This window comes from Aplidium turbinatum, chromosome 8 (assembly GCF_918807975.1).
Source record: "Aplidium turbinatum chromosome 8, kaAplTurb1.1, whole genome shotgun sequence".
In the NCBI taxonomy this organism is placed as follows: Eukaryota; Metazoa; Chordata; class Ascidiacea; order Aplousobranchia; family Polyclinidae; genus Aplidium; species Aplidium turbinatum.
In genome coordinates, this window is record NC_137479.1 from 27,713,353 (window position 1) to 27,734,701 (window position 21,349).

The 21,349-nt window shown below is 37.7% G+C and overlaps 1 protein-coding gene across 1 annotated transcript in view; it reads left to right on the forward strand.

Moving 5' to 3' along the window:
* Positions 1-19,515, forward strand: part of LOC145776224 (uncharacterized) — a 40,718-nt gene extending 21,203 nt beyond the window's left edge. Inside the window, exons 18-32 of the mRNA XM_082587625.1 lie at positions 725-874; positions 1,158-1,307; positions 3,537-3,686; positions 4,518-4,667; positions 4,982-5,132; positions 6,374-6,480; positions 7,373-7,531; positions 10,291-10,410; positions 12,412-12,504; positions 13,372-13,538; positions 15,789-15,871; positions 16,709-16,853; positions 17,649-17,754; positions 18,158-18,309; positions 18,960-19,515. Of these exons, the coding sequence (XP_082443751.1) occupies positions 725-874; positions 1,158-1,307; positions 3,537-3,686; positions 4,518-4,667; positions 4,982-5,132; positions 6,374-6,480; positions 7,373-7,531; positions 10,291-10,410; positions 12,412-12,504; positions 13,372-13,538; positions 15,789-15,871; positions 16,709-16,853; positions 17,649-17,754; positions 18,158-18,309; positions 18,960-19,160 (2,084 nt within the window). The 3' untranslated portion in view covers positions 19,161-19,515. The remainder of the gene's footprint in view (positions 1-724; positions 875-1,157; positions 1,308-3,536; positions 3,687-4,517; positions 4,668-4,981; positions 5,133-6,373; positions 6,481-7,372; positions 7,532-10,290; positions 10,411-12,411; positions 12,505-13,371; positions 13,539-15,788; positions 15,872-16,708; positions 16,854-17,648; positions 17,755-18,157; positions 18,310-18,959) is intronic.
* Positions 19,516-21,349: the final 1,834 nt, after the last annotated feature.

Consider the following 21,349-nt stretch of genomic DNA (forward strand, 5'->3'; position numbering starts at 1 on the left):
CTGGAACAAAAACACTGGAAATAATTTCAGAGAGTTTCTTCCTATTCTGAAGGCAGCATTATTCTTTTCCGAATTTAAAGAAGTGTTTACAAAATGTGTGTCAGATGCCTAATGCTTTATGCCAGCGAGACATGGCAAGTCACAGTGGAAAACATTAATGGTCAAAGCCAGAAAGACCACTCTGTGGTGAGGTGGATATGTTCAAAGCGACTCGAGGATAAAATGCCAAATGGAGAGCTGGGAAGAAGGCTGGATATCCACTGACCAGAAAAGGTTGTGCGGTGGGGATGCTACGTAAGTATAGCTTCTGACAAAGAGCTACGAAAACGTCTTGAACAAACTCCAAATGGGGAATCTCCAGAGGTCAACGTCCAGGATCGGAGTGCCGCCATTAAGCTAGATCCACGTCCAATCTTTTAGAATATGGTAAACGAAAGATTGAAAACCGTCGAAAAGTGGTAGGCCAATATAGATCATAAAACTGTTTACGTTTTGGAAGGTTTGTTGAACCTTTTACGTATGGACCAGTCAAGATTTTTGGATATTGTGTCAAGGGAAAACATGCTTTTAAGAAGCTGGTTTCGACATGTATATTACAAACGATGCATATTTATTGACTCAATATATATGCAACAAAGACAGTACCGTACTTATATGCTTGAATTGTTGTGGTAAGTTAATCTTTGCATTCTTCATCATAAGCTTCAATGTGCACACTTTTCAGCATGGGAGGCTTGGGATTCTTATGGATCTTGCAGTCGTACTTGCGGTGATGGAGAACAAACCAGAACAAGACGATGCAATACAGGAATTACAAGAGATTGCGGAACTGAATCTAGCCAGACAAGGACCTGTAATGAACGAGAATGTCCAGGTAGAAAAAGCTTAAAGTAGATTATATTGACTTTATGAACTGCAAATAGACATTTTCTGTACATAGGTTGATTTTCATTTGTACAAACAGTAATCAAGAAATGCAACCGCTTTGGTCGTACAAGTCTGCTTTATATTCCAATAAAATTTTCACTCTTTGGTGAATGAAATGAAACTAATTTATCTTATTTTGAAATTTTTGCAGCTTATCCACATTTTACATCACATTTAGTAAGCCATTGTACTTGTTAGTAATCAATAATTTTAATTGGCAAACATTTCAGCATGGGAGGCTTGGGACTCTTACGGATCATGCAGTCGTACTTGCGGTGATGGAGAACAAACCAGAACAAGACGATGCAATACAGGAATTACAAGAGATTGTGGAACTGAATCAAGTCAAACAAGGGTCTGTAATGAACAGCAGTGTCCAGGTGATTCGCCTATTTCTCAAAATTTTATTCGGAATTGTGTTGACACCGTACATACAGTTGAGATTGATGTTACTGCTAAATGGACTGGTCTGCCATGACGGAAGTAAAGAATTCTGTTTACGATTAAACATGCCAACTAAAAGTAGATTCTTAAATTAATTTATTTCATTTGAGTAAGCACTTCAGCAGGGCTGGCAAACCTTTTTTATCGCATTGGTCACAAAAGAGACTTTAATTCGTAAAAAAATGGGTCATACATTTAACTACATGTTGATATTAATGCAAAATTTGCTGCTGTATATTCTCTACAAGTCTGATTACCTTTTGCAAACGATGCGTAGGTTTTAGCTTCGCACATGCAGCAGTTGCAGCATTCATCTTGAGTTGGGACGATTCCCTAGATGCAAAGTTCATGTGCGCAAATAAGGATTCGCACAGATATGGAGAACCAAACAACGTTAATAAAGCTACAGCAAATCTTTTCACGGTTTAAAACAAATTTGGCAAGAAGTTTCACTTTGTAAAAATTGTCTTTTCAACATGGGTTTCGACATCTGGAAAGTTGCAACCATCCATACCTCTTCCTATTTAATTCCATCCCACTGTATTTCAAAACAGGATTTTTTTCTTGGGCCCTCTCAGATCCAGGGTTTGCTTACCAAAGTATTGAAAAAGCGTAAGTTAGTTCACCGCACTGTATATAAGTTATACGCGCAAACCTCATTACAAAAAAATTTAAGCTTTCTATAGAAAAAGCCCTTGTGATTTGTGAACAGTTTCGTAGTTACAGTGCGCAATAGCGCGTTAAAAAAAACAAGATTCCGAGGTTATAAGGAAAAGCTTGGTGGAAAGTTGATCGTTGCTGTTACAATAGTTGCATAGCGATTATCAGTTGATTTTATAAATTTATTACAACTTTTTTTTCTTCAGCCGAAGCAAACTGGATTTGAGCACCTCACCCAGCTCTCCCGTGATTTGTCATAACCTAATATCCGCCATTTTCAAGTTTTCGAGATAAACGACTTTTTGTGTTCATAGCTGTAAAATTAACAAGGTAAAACACTCGAAGTTGACTTTTGGAAGGCTGGAGGGGACAACCAAACAAAATTTTTAAGAATGAAATTTGCGCCAGGTTTTTGTTTGTTTATTAAAATATGGCGTATATTTGGTTTTGCCAGATAACTAGTTATAAAAAAAGTATTAGGTTTGTATGATAAAACCTAATATATACTTTCGATGTTGACTTTAACCGCCTTATTGGCTTATTTAATGTTACGTTTTTGTATGATACAGCCTCATACAAGCTAAATGTTGACTTTGACCACACTATGTTGGCTTTGTAAGCCTAAGTCAAACCTAAAGTACCGGTAAGCCTCTGGATTTCTCCCAGAACTGTGTAGCCTATCATTTCATCACTGTAATCTCTAGATAACTTTGCTGATATCACAGAAGCCTGCTAGGTTAAAGGCTATCGCTGACTCAAAATTAGTTGCTGGTAGCCTACTCAATAACCAATTAACCATGCCTTCATTTAAGTTTAAGGCTACTGTACTACATTGGCTACACAGCATCTGGGACGGTTGATTAAAAATGACCAAACACATTGAGTAGCGTAGTCCCGGGCCTCTGCTTTAAAATTTTAATAATCATATGCAAGCTAAGTTATTTAGCGTACCGTAAAGTCAACTAAGCCATCAGTTCACCAGTAATCTACGAAACATCAAACTGATCGGCGAGACGTAAATGATACGGCATTTAATGAAAAGAAAAGCTAGGGTGTTCGGATGGAAATTTTTAGGCTAGCCTACATAATTAAGCTTACTTAGTGCTTGACAACATTTTCGCCCAATTTACTTTATCAAACGCTTTTAAATCCGCTTCACGCAACTTAAGAGATGTAAGATGTTGTGAAATAGCCTGCTGCAATTGCTTCTGAAATTGTGGCTGTCACGTGACGATATCCTGTTACGTGATTGGAGTAAATGAATATGTTAGGTTTCAGAAAATTATTCTTGCACAGATTAGACTATGTTAGGTTTTACCCACCAATTATCTCAAAAACCATACTACATTAGGGCACAAATTTTTGTCAGGAGATGCATAAAGTCTTTAAACGTAGAAAAATGCAAAAAAGTCATTTTCGACAAAATGGCGCATATTAGGTCTACCAAAATCACGGGAGAGCTAATCAGCTACTGTAATTTATGTTTAATTTACAAAACATTTCAGCATGGGAGCCTTGGGACTCTTATGGATCGTGCAGTCGTACTTGCGGTGATGGAGAACAAACTAGAACAAGGCGATGCAATACAGGAATTACAAGAGATTGTGGAACTGAATCAAGTCAAACAAGAAACTGTAATGAACGAGAGTGTCCAGGTGATTACTATACAGTAACAACATGACTAGCGGCTTTCATACTGATTTTTTTTGTAGCTCCAGCTTGCTTATGATAGGCATAGTTTGTAGCCGGTTAGGCGGTACTTGCCAGAAGCATTGACAGGGAGTCCAGAGGGTACTTTTGGCCCCGTGCTCGGGATAATTTCCAGGACCTGGAAACTTTTCAAGAAACCCTGAAACATGAAATAACCACAGCGTATTTTTGGAATACAATGCGTTTTTCTTATAAATGTCTTAATTTTGCCCTCAAAGATTTCATTAGTAAGCCTACCAGGCCCAAAATATCTTTTCAACAGCCCTGGTGCTAGCAGTTTTTTATTGACAATGCACATACACTCATGCAGCAATCTTCAAAACGTTAAAACATTATACTTTAAGCTTTCTTTGTTGGCCTAGTACGAGTCAATTGTAGTAGCCCAGTGATGTGGAACTGCTTAGAATTTGATCAGCATACTTTTTGGTCTAACAATCAGGTTTTCATACTCAGGTTTTTGCAAAAGGATTGGTCATTATGGCCATGATCTCAGGAAGATAGAAGTCGCCATACTTGAGATTCACCAGTGTTTGAGATCATCAGCGCATATCTATATCGTCTTGAGCGGGAATCGAACTTCCAACTTGATGCAAATCATGAATACGCACCACTGATGATCCTATAAACTTATAAAGGACGAAACTCGGGTATGGCGACTTCCATTTTCCCTCGACCATGGACGTAACAACTTAAAGGGAGTAATAATTTAACCATTTCTTTGCGTTATTAGCGTTGAAATATAATTAAATTTCGTTGTATTTTGCTTAATATTTCAGCATGGGAGGCTTGGGACTCTTATGGATCTTGCAGTCGTACTTGCGGTGGTGGGGAACAAGCTAGAACAAGGCGATGCAATACAGGAATTACAAGAGATTGTGGAACAGAATCTAGCCAGACAAGGACCTGTAATGAAGGAGACTGTTTAGGTGATTCTTTGTGCGACCTTCAATGAACGTTGTTTACAAATGTCAAAATTATGATTTATGTTAAAGTCAGGGAGTAATAATTCTTCTGAATGCCATCCCATTGAGAATGAAAGTGGCAGAGGAGGAATATAATGGATAGGCACTGTGATCACTCAATCTTATGGTTTTGTGTTTGATTGCGGTCTGAAACGAAAAAATAGCCTAAGTTCTTGGTTTTGTCCCATCTCGCGAAATAAAAACCCAATAAAATGTAAACGTTTTGCACAAATTTTATCCATTTTTGTTCTTTTTTAGTAATAGTTTTTATTTTCTAGGTTATATCTGGTCAGGATGGGACAACTGGAGTGCTTGTTCTGCTACATGTGGTAAAGGAACTCAAGTCAGAGTGCAAAGATGTATCAGTGGAACCTGTCCTGAACACTTTCCGGCGGAGGAACGAGTTTGTACGAGCGTAAACCGTTGCCAGTGAGTGGCCCATAGCGACCACCATTCAGAGGCAGTAGCGTTGACAAGGGAACCCAAACTTTACTTTTTGGCCGGGCCCGAGAGGATTCAAGGGCCGGAAATCTTTACAAGGATCTCGAAAACTTGAAAAAAACACCGATATAGTGCGTGTTCCTTAGAAGTGTCTTGGTTTGGGGCGCAAGGATCTTATTGGTACCGGGTCAACATTATCCTCGCTACTGCCTTGTTTAAAAGTTTATAATTTTGTTGAATAAGCCATCAATAAATCCAATCCAATATTTGTACGCATTTTAATGAAAACAAATCGAATGCAAAAGTGGCCCGTTGGTCCAACCCAATTAGCACCAAACCTTCAACGAATACCTTCAATAAATATGTTATTGGATCCTTGAAAGATTCAATAACTTATTCGTTGAAGGCTAGTGTAGTGTTGTGTAATCTGTAATGGATTCAATAACTGATACGTGAAACTTTTTTCTGTTTATTTGCATTTGTAACCTTTTTCAGAAACAAGTCAAAGTCGCTCACACGCCAACTAGAACTATTTCAGATAAAAGTTTTGCAATAACTCTGATTGTCGATTTATAAAATCTCAAAAACTAGCTCTACACTATTTGGGAAACAGTGCATTTTACAACTGCAAATATGTTTCAGGGTACTTTTTACGTTGTTCTTACCTGAGTGAACGCAAAAACACGATATTAACTAACGCATTTTTAAAAACACGATTTTTCCACGGATTTTTTTTGTTTTGGCTCCGGCTGCCTGGAGTCACAATTTGGCCGCCGAGAAAAAGCTCTGGTAGGCCTTCTTTGGTCACCGGAAAAATAAAGGAGCTTAGAAACATAATGTTGTGTATTCTTTAAGGATTCCATAACTTATTCGTTGAAGGTTCAGTGCCAATTGGGTTGGACCAACGGACCACTAATTGTAATAACTTAATAGTTAATTTTTGGCAGTTTGTAGTTGAGAGATTAGCTGAATAAGTTATACCGGGATATGTGATATTATCTTCCAGGATTTGATCTGCTTCGGTGTCAGAAAAAGAGGAAAAATGCAATAGCTTGGTGTGGAGAGAAAATAACAAATGTGTGATGATTATATCATCAGTGTAACATCTCGCTACGTTTTTATTAGACAAACTAGTCATACGTTTTTATTGGACAAACTAGTCATTAAAGGACAAACTAAGTCCACAAACCTTACGTTTTCATCTCTCTAAAAGCGACTATCATCTTCAGATGTACATGCCCATCTTGCGGAACTGATCTTTCAGCTTGCAGGCCATTTCATTGTCCCACGTATGCAAATGTGTGCCCCAACATATGCGGCACATGTTGTAATTGTGGTAAGTGCCATCGCTTGTTTGAAGCTTTTCATATACTGAAACTAAATAATATTACACTTTAAGTACAATTTCTATTACGTTTAGAACAACTAAAGGTTTTGCAAATAATGTTGTTTGCTATTGCTCATCTTACTTGCCTAATTGTTCTGTTTTAAGACAGCCATTTTTGATTAGTATTTGATTGTATTGTGATGATAAGTAACTTACAGGTTGACTTTGTTTAAACAGTCCACCTTTAATCGGATCACGCATTGAACAGCAACACCCAAAATTGACGGAGATAAAACGATTGACAGAGCAAAAGATTGGGAGAAGTATGAACAAACGATATACTGTATACCGATGGTTCTAGCCTACAGAAACATACAATAAAAATGGTTAAAGAAGAGTCGCAGTCACCACAAGTCAACCGACAAAGCCAAAGATAGTTTCAGCAAAAACCTTGCCAGCAGGAAGGTGGTGTTCTTCGTACAAAGAATAACTGAAAGCAATAAAGCAATCCCTAAACCTCCTTACTGACAGTTGTAGTGGATGAAAATGCCTGTTGTCTCAGGCAGCAAGGCAATGCTCTTAAGGCCAAGGAATATTAACCCCTCAACTCTTTCACAAGAGGAACGATAAATTGTTGACTACTATACACACTCTCCATCAACAAGAATGAAAAACATTGACGTGTTGCCCCGGGCATCATGGGATTTTATGGAATAATCCACCCTACTCTCCTTAGTGCCGAAGTCTTAGTACAATGAGAACCTTACCTTCTAATACCCAACACATGGATCAAAAATAGGACAACCTTACCTTAGTCCAACTCTATGTCAAAATGGATCTCATAACTTCACATCTAAACCGTTTCAATTTGTACTCGCATTTACCAATTATGTGCATTTAGGATCCTGGTCTACATGGGTTTCAACTTCCTGTAGTCGTACTTGTGGCGGAGGTACTTATAGACGAACTCGTACGTGCGAAGGCCAAGCAGGTGCTATATGCGATGGCCCTTCATCAGAAACCGTCTATTGCAACCAGGAGGATTGTAAAGTATTTGACAGTGAGTGATAAAGCAGCAGCTTTGTTGAGTATCTTTTATCTCATGGCATACTGTTGATAGAAAACCAAAATTTTCATGCAATCACATGGAGTTTGTGATGGTTAAAAGAAAAACTGCAGACGTTTTGGGGTCTTAGCACAACGTTTTTTGTTTGTTTTTATTTTTTGCTTTTTTTGCAACATGATGCATTTCGTATGGTGGTTTGGTTTCGTTTTTGGCTCAATAAAGTAACTGCTGTAGGCAGTGGTGGATTTCCAGAAGATTAGCTTCCGGAACGTTAGTTTTTTGATTTCCAAATGTGCTAGGTGCCGTAGAAGAGATTCAGAAATATGCCCTTACGAGACGTTGAAACAACACACTTGATGTAGCCTACGTAAAACGTTGCTAAAGTAAGTAGGCTATCATGATCCATAGATGATAAGCGTTGTTCAATGCAAATATTCGTATTTTAGTGAAACAATAACACAAAAAAATACAAGTTACAGCCTACAATTTTTTAAGACATTTCTCGAATTTAAAACCGTAAAACCTCTGTCGACTTCGGTCTCAATTGCCGGGTTACCGGTTCCCTGGCGTAACCAGGATCCAACATACTTTGCTGGTGAAAACTTTCTCAGTGGAGGACCGACCATTCGTATAAAGAGTAAACTTGAAACAGTTACATAGTGTGTAGAGAAGCACGGTCAGATGTCAGTATGAAATTCATTTGTGAAAATCCGCACTCACACTCGCTCGATGAAATTGGAAGAGATTTTAGTGACGTTATCAAATTTTGAAGACTCTGGTATCTTCTTTTCGTAGTTACAGTATATATTCACGAAGTCCTCTCAAAGCTTCGCGTTCATCTAAGCGCAATCTCTTTGCCACTTCAATGATTTCGTTTTTTTCGTGTGTCATTACTGTGTCCTCTGGCCAAGTAGTTGAATCAAGTATTTTGCAGCTGTTAATAAATGACAAGTCTGTTGCATTCAACAAACGATCTTGGATGAAATTTTCTAAGTGATGATAGAAGATGCAGGAATTGATTGGCAGGCTATTTCTGCAATTGTTTAAATGCAATTCCACACCTTTGAACTCTAAGTTTTCTTCAGCATCCTTTGGCAATGCGATAATGTCGTCCGGGTTCGTTCCTACGTGTTTCAAATAATTTTGCAAGATTATTAATTTTGTTATCTGCATCCCAAATAGTACATGCTCTGTTTTGCAGTTCGAGGATTAAGCCACTTCGGATAACTCTTGCAAGGAATCGTAGGCCTACATCAAAGCCAAGTCCAACAAGATGTCCGTGAATGTTATCTTCGACAAGAGTCCTTGATATTTCGCACGTTCCGGAGAATCTCTTGTGTCGCTACTAGCTCATTTTTTGAAATGTTCGACAAGTGCTGGAAAATCATGCCAGACGGCATTAACTGTGCGGAAACTCGAGGCTACCCAACGTGTGTCCAGTACCCTTCCGATTTTCAACAACTGCACTTTAACAGCCGCTGCACATTCACCCAATTCCCTGCTATTGTTAGGAGAAGCGTGGTAAAGGCTATAGCGCTTGCCCATAAAAATCGAAATCGATACATATTACTGACTGATTTTACAACATCACGAACCGATAGTTCCAATCTATGGTTTACACAATACCACACCGCAATGTCTGGAAATTCATCAAGAAGCAATTTTGCCACATCATTTTCGCGACCTAACATCACAGCCGCACCATCACATACAACACCAATCAAACAAGAAGATGAAAATGTTGCAGACATGCCATATTATTTTAGGCAGCTCTTCGGCGAATCAAAGATGCCATTCGCCGTAAGACTAGCGAGCTCAACAAGATCTACAAATACATTCACAGGTTCGCTTCCGTCAAGACTGGTACGAAGATATATTATCAGAGTGGATACGCGATTTAACGTGGTCGACTCATCAAGAATTATATATACTTTTACTGAACAGGGCAAAGCATAACAAGAGTATAAAATATTTGAGCTTCCGAAACGCCGTTCCGGAGTCAACTTTTTGATCGAGCTTCCGGAGCGGCGCTCCGGACCGTTCCGGCTGAAATCCAGCCCTGGCTGTAGGCTACTATACCAAAATTGTTCTTCTTCTTCTTCTTTCGTTTGAGACTAGATCAAATCAAATTTCAGGGCAGGTGGTAGAGAGCCAGGTGAGTGTAGCTTCGTCCAGCGTTGCTATACCATGCGTTCCATTTGGTGCCTTGTAGATGGGGCATTCGAGAACGACATGGTCAGCAGTTTGTTCCTCCGCGCTGCATTTGCAGGCCGATGAGGGAGCCAGACCCCACTTGTGCATGTTGGAATGGAAGTATTATGCAAAGTTGTTGTATGCAGATATAACAAACCTTTCTATTCTTTTAGACTGCAGTAACCCCCGTTTACTCAAGTATCAATGTAAAACGTCTATCTAGTAAAACTATGGTTGTTCTAAAACTTGCGTTTTGTCCAACAAATTGTACTGAAAATAAAATTTTCATAAATATGCTTTGAGCCTCAAAATTCACAACTCAAACGGTATAAGATCTGTATCAAGAAAGCTGGGTATTTTAATTATGAATAACAAAAAAAATAACGCGTGCGCGTTCAAAGATTGGCTGCTTTCTAACAACTTTCCAGTGTAGTCCGGAAACATCGTGAATTTGGAGTAGTAAAAGCATAGACCCTCGGCCACAGAGGCTCACACGACAAAAAATAATATATAGTTCAGATAAGTCAAATAAAAATTGCTAATTTTATCCAATATTTTAGGTTCTATGTGGACTCCGTGGTCGCCGTGTCATCCTACTTGTGGGCAAGGTTATCAGTACCGCACAAGACAACAAACGACTATGAGAAGAGGATGCTTTACTGCTCCATGTACAAATCAACGTATGAATTGTTTTCGTTTAGCTTCCCATACCTACCAGTGATGATGATGTAATCAAAATATGCTGTAGTAGGACAGTGTACTTGACTTGGTATAAACTACAAAAATCAAACAAAAATAGCTAACCTACAATATGCTCTAACTACAGCGAGACCTTTTGAACAAACATTAAAAAAAAAATTGCATTTTGTGGTATTCGACTCATCAAGCCTCAAGGGTCATGTATTTTAAAAATGTCAATAACAGAAGTAATACCATCACAACAGGCACGTTACCAAAAGTGACGATAGTGTAACAAGGGGCTCAGAACAAAGAATAAGGATTTTTTTCTCGGTACTGAAGGCTAAGAATGTTTAGAAACACAGCAGATAAGTTTACTCAGCAATGTCCAAACGAATTTTATACAATAAGAACATTTGCTCAAAAAACTTTCAGAGCAATAGTTGGGTCTTATGTAGAGAAGATGAGGATTGAACTCCAGTTTTTGGTTGGTTTGAATCTTTATTCTCGGACTGAGCAAACCTCTGAAAAGTTTGGCAGTTTCACATACTTACAGAGGCTTTGAACCCCTGATTCAGGCTCGGTCACCAAGAGTGGCAGAGAACTGTGGTTGTCTAAATTATTTCATTCAATGGTTGCCGTTTAATAGAGAGCAGTTCTGATATGTGTTACTCAAGCGCACACCCCGAGAGTCGAACCAGCGCCGAGTGATCTTGAGTCTGGCGCGTAACCACTGAGCTAACCCGGCGGACCTACGGGCTAACAAATTTTTCACAAACTCTACACCAAGCTGTCCTATGCGACGTGGAATCAATATCTTGGAAATTGATAATTGATGTGGTTCTATCCACTGCGATATCTGAGATCAACTAAACCTCAGGAACAGGGAGAGGATAATTTGGGCCCAGTACCAATAAGATCCTCTGACCCCAAATCAAGAGACTTCTAAGAACAACGCATTATAGCCAAAGACTAAGCGGTGGTTTTTCACGTTTCCGGTTCCCTTGGAAAGATTCAGGGCTCATAAAATTATCTCGAGACCGGGTCCAAAAGTAGCTCCTAGACCCGCTGTCAAGGCGACATCAGAAGTAGAAGGGTTTTTTCAAATTACACAAACCTTTTTTTAGTCAGTTTTTGTAGGAGCATTCAAAACTTTTTCTCAACATTATGAACTATTTTTGTTCTATTTGTGACCTTGCTTTCGCAAGTTCTATCCGCTATGCTAGTAGGACTTGTTTTCAAGAACGTACAATCGAGAAATCTTTTCCTGATAATACGAGCATTGCATCCTCAAGCTCTACAGTTGACACTCTACTGACAGTGCAAAATGTTTTGGAGGTGATAAAACGCCTGTGATTTGAATTTTGGTAAATAAACACCTGACCTTTCTGGAAATCTTTAAAGGAATCTGTTCTGCTGTACCTGAAAGCAACTATAACTTGACCTTTCGTTGTGGTGTAAGCAGGAAACATCCTGACATTGGAAAAGCTTTTAGAATTTTTGCTGCAAAGTAAATAGTTTGTGATGTTGATGTTTGGATGACAAGGTCAAAGAATCTTTCTTCGTACGCAAGCAGCAACTAGGATAGGTGTCTATAGGAAGTGCACCAGGTGGAAACTTTAGTGGTTGTCGCATTTTATCAACAATTTTAAAACGGCTGCATTTTATCAACGGCTGCAAAGCCGAGTGGTGAGAACCCTGGAACGGCAATCGAAAGGGCGCCGGTTCGACACCGCTCAAGAGCATGCGGCTGTGTCTTTGGCACAACACTTAAAGGCATGCCTGAAGGTGGACACGAAGATTGGCTTCCTTGCCGTCCACTTAACCTAAATCTTCAACTACCTGGTGTAAGCCTGGATATGACAAAAAAAAAAAGTAATTTGCTTTGTTGATGTAGTTGGAAAGGTAGTCCGTCGAATTATCCAAGTTACTGATTATCATGATTGAGTTAAAACTCGTCTTTTGTTTCTGTTTATTTTGATGTGGTTATTTTATATATGCAGAAGGAGACTACACTTGCACGAGGTCTTGCGGAGGGGGAACTCAACTTATAAATGGTGTTTTTTCCGACTGCGCACTTTCAACGTGTTCTCAACGTAAGTAATTTTGTCTTTCACGAACTGTTTTATTATTCAACTTTGATCACAAGTAACGAAGGTCAGAAACTTCATATTTCTTAAAATTTTTGTGAAGTTTGAACTTAAAAAGCAACTGCTGTTTAGCTGGAGTCTAAGCTATGTGACATCATACATGAGCAGTCTCCGTCATAAATGAAATAGTCAACACAGAATGCATCCGACGTAGCAAAATTTTAATAACACAGTAGGCTACTGTATTTGAATTGACAAAACATAAAGCCAAACCTTTGAAACAAAAAAATGAATAAACGAATGCACATTAATTCTTTGTTTTCTGTAACTCCAAAAAAAAAAACTTTTGACTGAGAACAGGTCAGGACAGCAAATGTTTGTTTGATGCCACAAAGTGACACAGGCCGGGTTATCGAGATTGGCGTAGTGGAGTTTCTGATTGTGGAAATGTTGTTGTCTGTGAAATATTGCATCCACTAAGTATCCCTGAATAAAGAGCAGATGTTGAAATGTGTTGCACAAATGCAAAGTACCCAGACCGAAGTATTACCGTACTGTACTAAATTATTGGTGAGACTAATAGATAACCGATCCAGGGAAATCAAAAACGTATCGGGAAACGCAACGTCCACGATCTTGGTATCAGAGTAGGGTGTGTTATGCAAAAGTGTTGCCAGACTTTCTGCACATTTTCAGGCAAAGACCGATTTTAAATTAAGTGGCTCAAAAATCAGCCAATGATTTCTTATCAAGCTTAGACTAAAATTTGCAACAGCTGTACGAATTATCCCAATTTCTAAAGTGATCTATTTATAATTTATTGTGATCTATTTATATCGTTGATCTTATTTGAACTGAATAGTTTTTATGCAGGAAGTTGTCCAATACAATACAATCAACAACGGAAAGATGGTGTAAATAGCCATGAATGCTGCGACCGATCCACTGTCGCTGTCAGTGGAAATAGATGTGGAGTTCCGTCATCTCCAGGAAGAATCATAAATGGACAATCAGTAAAAATAACTCAGTGGCCTTGGATGGTAAGATGTTATAAGATTGAACTACGCCAGGGGTCTTTAGGCTTCTTGCATGCAAAGAAAGCGTCAAATTTGGCTAATAGAACATTTTTCATTTTTACTATCTTGCCAGCATACGATAATGCAGAACAATAGGACTCAGCCAGCAAAATCATTACTTTTTGCATTGATTCAACATCTGCTGGCAGTAAATCAATGCAACTTCTGCTAGCTGAGTGACTAAAGATTAGTAGGCCTACCTTACTTGAGTCCAAGCATCCGAGGATGAGAAGATATTATACTAAGCTTTCGGCACTAACAAGAGTAAAGGGGTTAGTACCTTTCTCTCGATCGCCTTTCTTTCAGCAACTACGCCCACTCAATTTATTAGGCTACATCTTGGGTAGAAGTGAGCGGTGTTTTACAACAACCAGCTTAAACCAAGAGTCAAACCAGAATTGAATGATTGGAAAGCGAACGCCTTATCTGCTGCAACGTGGAAAACTGTGCAACCTGGAGACAATGTTTTTCGTGGACTGTATTCCCTTACAATTTTGGTAAAGAGGTCACTTTCTTCAACCACAGACATATACAACCAAGCAACCACACGGCATTTAACATAATCCATTAAAATTGAACATAAACTATAAGCTACAAACGTTTTCGGCCATACACACGTTAGCCCTTATCAAAAAACAAAAAAAATAACTGCTTATCATAACTACAATGAAAACAAATAACTGATCTAAACACTGAATTGAAAAACGAAATGCATAAAATGAAACGGCAGAGCAAAGGAGAAAGGCACATCACATGGCGTTTAAATTACGCGAGGCAAAGACGCATCATATGACGCATCAAGAAAAGACGTTGAGTAAATAAGAAGCGCCTGAGGCAAACAACTGTGTATTGAGGCGAGGATTGTATGATTTTATTAGCAAAGCCTCGTGGATTTTAGTGTCGAATTCGGTGGAACATTTACGCATAATTCTAAACGACTCCAAGGATGGTTTGTTATTTGAACGTGTTCAAATAAACACATGTTCAAATAAACACATGTTCAAATAAACACATGTTCAAATAAACACATGTTCAAACAACAAACCTTATTTACTTGATAAGGGCTAACGTGTGTATGGCCGAAAACGTTTGTAGCTTATAGTTTATGTTCAATTTTAATGGATTATGTTAAATGCCGTGTGGTTGCTTGGTTGTATATGTCTGTATTCCCTTACCATTGCAATGCACTTCAATAAGAGAAAGACACATATGACAAAACTCTGTCTGTTGTTTTCTCATTTGAGGTCCCTTTTTGGTCTGCAGACGTTGAATCAACTTGAAGTATGGAAATATTTATTTTGCTAGCTGAGATTAAATATCACATTTTCTGAGAATGATAGTTATGCATTTATTATATTAGCATTACCATGAAAGGCTCAGATGTTACTAACGGTGAAGCGACTTTAACGCAAAAGAAATAGCGTCCTATAGATATACCCTACTACACTGTGTAGAGCAGTGGTTTTCAACCGGTGGGCCATGGCGTTATTTTCAGCGGCCCACAAACTTGCCACAATAAGGCAATATGAAACTTAACTAGACGACTTTAGCGCACAAACAGAATGTTGTGAATTGAGTTATGTCATTGTCATCAAATAAAAGGGACTAACAGCAAACAATATTCGGATTGCATGTTTATGACACAACTTCGACTTAACAATGCTACCGTACCTGCCTCGTTTGGTTTTCAGATTCCATTATCTTCACGGTTGAATGGTGCCTAGATTGGTGTCATGAAGTTATAAATTTGTTATATTTACAAGATTAAAAGTGACCACTTTGAAAACAAACATTAAAAAACAGATAATAAAATAACAATTATTGTTTTAACATAGTACAGGGTTGCCAGGTGGCCTAAAATTCCGACAGAAAACGATATAGGCCTATTGGCCTAATTTTATATACTGTGTCCGACGGCTAGCAAATCATTCGGACAATAATTTAATTCCCTATGTTTAACTTCCTTGGATATCATTGAAGTGTTGCATCATAAATAGAACATTTTTTTATTTGTTGTAATATATCCGAATTTTAGACCATAACTGTCCAAATTCCTCTGGACATACTCATAGGCCACCCACCAATCTTTTCAGTTTTAGTGGGCCACAAGCGAAAAGAGGTTGAAAACCACTGGTGTAGGACATCGCGACAGGGCATTGTACAATCTGGTAGTTTTAGTATCAATAAAAATAAAAGAAATATCGTTTCGTTTAGGTTCAATTGTACGTAAGTGGAAGCTTCTGTGGAGGTGCTCTCGTCTCTGATGAATATGTTCTCACTGCCGCCCATTGCCTTCAGTAAGATAAATCGTCTATTTATGCTGTAACAGAAAGTTTAACTTATACATTGATGTCTAAGTTACATAAGTGCTCAATTGGCTTTTAATTGAAATCGAGTAGGCTATAGTTATCTAACATTTAAAATTGGCATCCTGTCTTTCTAGGAATTAAGCCTTCCTTACCACTTTGTTGTTGCAACTGAAAATGAGACTGACACGAACATTGCAAACATGTTTCAAAACTTAAAAAAAATTTAAAAATAGTATCTTGTCTTGATTTTACTTCAAAATAAAGACGATTTTGTTTCGTGTTAAATTTAAAAAAAAATCACTTACCGATTACGAATGTTTATCACAAACACGTTTGTGCAACTACAAAATATTTGAAATTTCTATCTGCAGTATTTCATTTCATTATGAAAAAATGTGTTGGTTACTTTTTTTTATTTCAAACTAAATCATTTAATTAAGATTTACCAACGGGGCTTGGAGCGTAAAATAATAGCATTCACTTTAAGTGGACTATTTCAGCGTCTTAGTTTAAATATTGAAAACGAAAATGAAGCTATGAAGCCATTCAACAACCCACCTAACGGGGTAGGTTTACATTATATCGCTAAACCTTCCACGAATCGTCATCATCCTGTGCCATCTTCCAGCCAAAGGTTGGCTGTCATTTTCTTCCATACGTCATGTTCCTCGCTATTCCTTTAGCTTTTCATAAACTTATATTAATTTTTGTTATGTCGTCTTAAAAGTATCAATAACTACTGTACTATGCGAATTTTCCTCAGTAACATTGTTTTTGCACATTGCAAAATGTAGAGTTTATTTTACAATCTGATTATTGTTGCAGAGGTGTTGCTTTGAGCAGTGTTGATCTTGTTCTGGGAAGAGAGACTTTGAATCAGAATACAATACATACTCAAAGATTTAAGGCGTCGGAAATAGTCATACATGAACAATATAATTTTCCTTTTTATGATATTGCATTGATTCGGGTAAGTATAGGAGGGTTTCGCTAATCTACATAACATGTATGTCTTTTACAATCATTTTTCCTATATAGAGCAGTTTACGTTTCTCGGCAGCCGATTTGTAGCAAGAATTGACAGCGATAGACATGTGTTTCGCCCATGAGGCTGGTTAGTTTACGTTAGTTTTTAAATTTCTAATTAAATTACTCTTGGCCAAATATTTTTGCAAGCAAAATCTTTGACTAACTTAGATTTGTTTTTTTGGACATATTTTTAACTTGAGAAAAAAATAAAAATAAATCAATAAAAAAAAAAATCATAAAAAATAAAAAAGTAAATAATAAAAATAAACAAAATCAAATTTGCTTAAATTCATAAATCGTGTTTAATATATTTTATATTTACCGCCTATTTTAAAAGCCTGTTTCAGTATTGGCCTTGATGTAGCTTTGATTTATTTAACATTCTGAGACATAATCGTCATTGAGAATCACTTCAGTAATGAAAAAAATGCATTTATCGTGATAGGCGTAGGACCTGTGTGGTGTTATCTAGTATTTAAGCACAGATAAAATTTACAGCACACAGTTCTCATCTCGTCAAGTTTAGTGTTAAAAACAAAAGCGTTTGTATCCCAGAACCCTGCCAGCAACACCAGACATTCCGATTCTAAACAATTAAGCGGTAATAGCGGTAGTAAGCTATATTTTCCCCTGCGTACATTTCAGGGGCTAATTTTATAACCTAGCCTACGGTTGTTGGAAAACAACTCTACAGATTTTGAAAGCAACCAATACCAATTCTTTTTTGCAATTTTAGCTTGCAGGTCGAACTGTACAGAGCGATTTCGTTTCTCCGATATGTTTTCCTCAAGGAGAAAATATAAAAGCTGATATGAATTGTTATGCCGCAGGGTGGGGTGCAAGTGAGTCTCACACTTTAACAACAATGATTTCCTAATCGCCCTTTGTCTTCTTTATAACATTATTATGTGCTATGCTGCATTTAATCCTAAAAGCTGTTACTGTTTTGTCGATTGAGCTAACATCTTTTGAGTTAAGTAGTTCCACATTTTAAGGTTAATATGATGTTTTGCCTACATACAGTATCATTTCTCAGACTTGTTTATGCTGCTTTCCTGACAAGCATTGTATCTCGTTTCTATTTACTGATGTAATGTCTTAAATATAAATCAATGTTCTTTAAATGACAGCAATATAATTATTATTAGCTTTTGAAATTATTTGTTGGTGTATTGTTCTGTCATAGACCTAGTCAGACAGTTTCATGCGAGGAAAACTAATCAATTTATATCTGAACAATCACAGCTGCAAACGGAGGAGGTGTAAGCTCTCAGCTGAATGAAGTTGCTTTACGCATACTGCCGAGTGAAGTATGCACAAAAGCGTATGCAAATTCCGCAAATCCGAAGAATACTGTGTGTGCAGGGCGTGTAGATGGAAGTGTCGACACTTGCTCGGTACGTGTATGGTGGAAAAACCTATTTCAACACTTAGCATGTTACTCCTATTATATCTAACAGGCGTGTAGCTGTTGAAAAAGAAGCGATCTTCCTGGCGTCAGCACTACTTGACTACTCACTATAGAACAGCAAGCATTGTGTTTATCGCTGAGTTCCTGCTACACTCGACTGCCGAGACACAGGCGTGTAGCTGGCACAAAATTTGGAAAAAGCAAAGGAAAATTATTGCACATGCCAGTGAGCACGGCAACCAGTCAACGAAGGCGAAACATCCAGAAGGTCTGGGGACCTCTCCAAGAAAAATCTGAAAAAATATATTGCCCATTCTGAGAGTAGCCTGCTAAATCAAAAGTAAAACTCTGTCAAATGATGCTGTAACAGAGTGTGAAATATTTATTTAAATTATTTCTAGGGAGGCAATTACCCCCTTTTTTCCCCACCCTGGCTACGCTCTTGATACATCCTATAGCCAGGTGCAGAGTCAGCAGCTTTTGCCAAAAATATTAAGCTTTCTTCGATTGGCAATATAACGGGTAATTGTTTTAATTAAATAATTTATCATGTATTATTAATTATTATAATAAATTAATAATTACATGTATTCAGACAATATTTTCAACAATGTATAATAAATATATTATTTTTAGGGGGATAGCGGTGGTCCACTGATGTGTCAAAGGTGTACTTCTTGCGAATATTTTGTGGTTGGTTTAACATCTTTCGGTGCCAGGAATTGTGCTTCCGAAGGACAACCAGGGGTATATACAAAAGTGGTGGCTTATGAAGACTGGATATGGTCGAAAATAAGAACCCAAACCAGACCGACAACCGTTTATGAATCTTGTTAGTGCTCACCTTGCACTTAAATTTGTCACAATAAGGACACGAAGCTCTTTGTTGACAACTTGCATAGAAGTTGCTACATACTTGTGATTTTCACTTAACTGATGCCTCAAGAAAAAACTATGAGTTTCAACTGTTTTTTGTTAATTAATTGGACTGATTTATAAAGTTCTTATTTCGTTCTTGAAAAGCTTTTTTGGAACCTTAATCTTGACACCTTTAGCCATCTCACTGCACTTGTTAGCACTTTTCCACCCTCCAAGATTGACTCAGTGAAGTCGAACCTTGCACTTGTCAGTTGTCTTGTCATATTTAATGATTTGCGAGTTGTTGCTGAATATAAAGATGTTGTTGAATCTACCATTCAATTTGTGCGATCATAGAGGAACCCTTGTTTTTAACAGTTTGGTACTTACCTAAGCCTAGAACTAGTCAACCAATTAATTCTAGGAGACATGTTGTACAAGCTTAAAATTTTCATACGCACCATATAAACTACAAACCAGGTTCAAAGATGCGTAAGCAGTCATGTGGAAAATAAATGGCTTTGCATAAAAGGAGAAAAATTACATTTTAGTTGTAGGGCACTTTAGTCATTAATTGTAGTTCATATTGTTGTTTAACAACATCCATAAATATTTGTGTGAATAGGCTATAAGTGTACCGGTACATGCAGAACTTTACAACAAAGCCAACTCATGAGATATATGCATCGCAGTTCCACACACGGGAGCGCTCAGTAATCCTATTAATCCGTATAATTTGAAAACAAAAGGACTAGCTAGTAGCAAGCTAAAATATCAGAGTATGTTATGAAAATCATGTCATATCTCTAAAACTATAGACAATAGCAACGTCATTTAATGCAGAATAAATACTTGATCAATTTTTTGGAAAAGTCCAAAAATGTTAAAGGTGTAGATCGCGCATTTCTTTAGTGATATTGCAAAAGATGAACTCAGGATTAGATCGTGGAGTGGATTCGGAGTCTAAAAAGATGAAATTTTTTCGGACTCGAATTGGTGTAGAGTCTGGTTTTATGGAGTAGAAGTCTCAAAAACCCGACTCCGCTCAACACTGCGGCCAGTTATGTACCGAAGAGTTAGTGTTGTAATATAGTTTTTGCCCGACTCCACAGCCAACTGCTACAATTTATTCCTTTAATATGTTCAAATTCATTATCACTTGATGCAGCAGTCTACTGCAGCACGTAGGCTATACATTAAATAATACACAGATACATAAATAAATAGTTTGATCATGATGCTGGTATTATAATGAAAACAAACGACCACCGGGTCAACGAAGTCAACTGCCACCCTCATACAAATAAGATAAAAAAAAAAATTCCAAACAAAAAGATAATTACAACAAAATAATGAAAGAAACAAAGTTAGAAAGAATGACAGACAGCGTGGTAGAATATTTATACTTTTTTACTGCAGACAGAGACGCCATTGTTTCGACCTTGAGGTCTTTTCAATGCAGTAACCATACACCAGACAGAGCACCTTCTCACTATATGCAGTAACTTAGCAAGGTGAGTTTCCATTGGTGGTTGGCCTGCAATGAACCACAATTTATTGGTACTTTCACTTACCTTACGAAAAATTACTTAAAACTGCCAGAGCTATGAGCTATGCGCAATGCAAGAGTAAGATTTCTCCTAGCAAAGTGACAAAAAGACTTATTGTTAAAAAGAATGCGCGGATTTCATCAAACATGTCAATAATTAGACTCTTCTGCAACTGAGGGCACTAAGTTCGTTGCGATAGATTGTGCTTCGCTTTCAGCAGCGTGATCGTTGCTTGCTTCACAATGTAGATACGAACGACCTGTTTTAGCGTGATACTGCGAGTTTTTCTTTGTTCATTCTTCTCAACTAAGTTCTTTGTTGACAACTTGCATCGGATTAGCAACATAGGTCTACTTGTGATTTTCACCTTATTGTTTTATACGTCAAGAGAATATCTTTCTACAGTACATAACTTACCATTCAACATTCTTATTTAGCGTTTGAATACGTTTTCAGTAAACCTAAACTTACGTCTCTGAAGCATCGTTAACCCTTTTGAACATACCCAAAATTGAATTACGAATATCTCCATGTATACTTAAATTTATGCAACTGCAGCTGTCAGCCCACAGTGACAGTGAGCCACGGCTTATTGCATACTAAAAGCAGATGCAAACA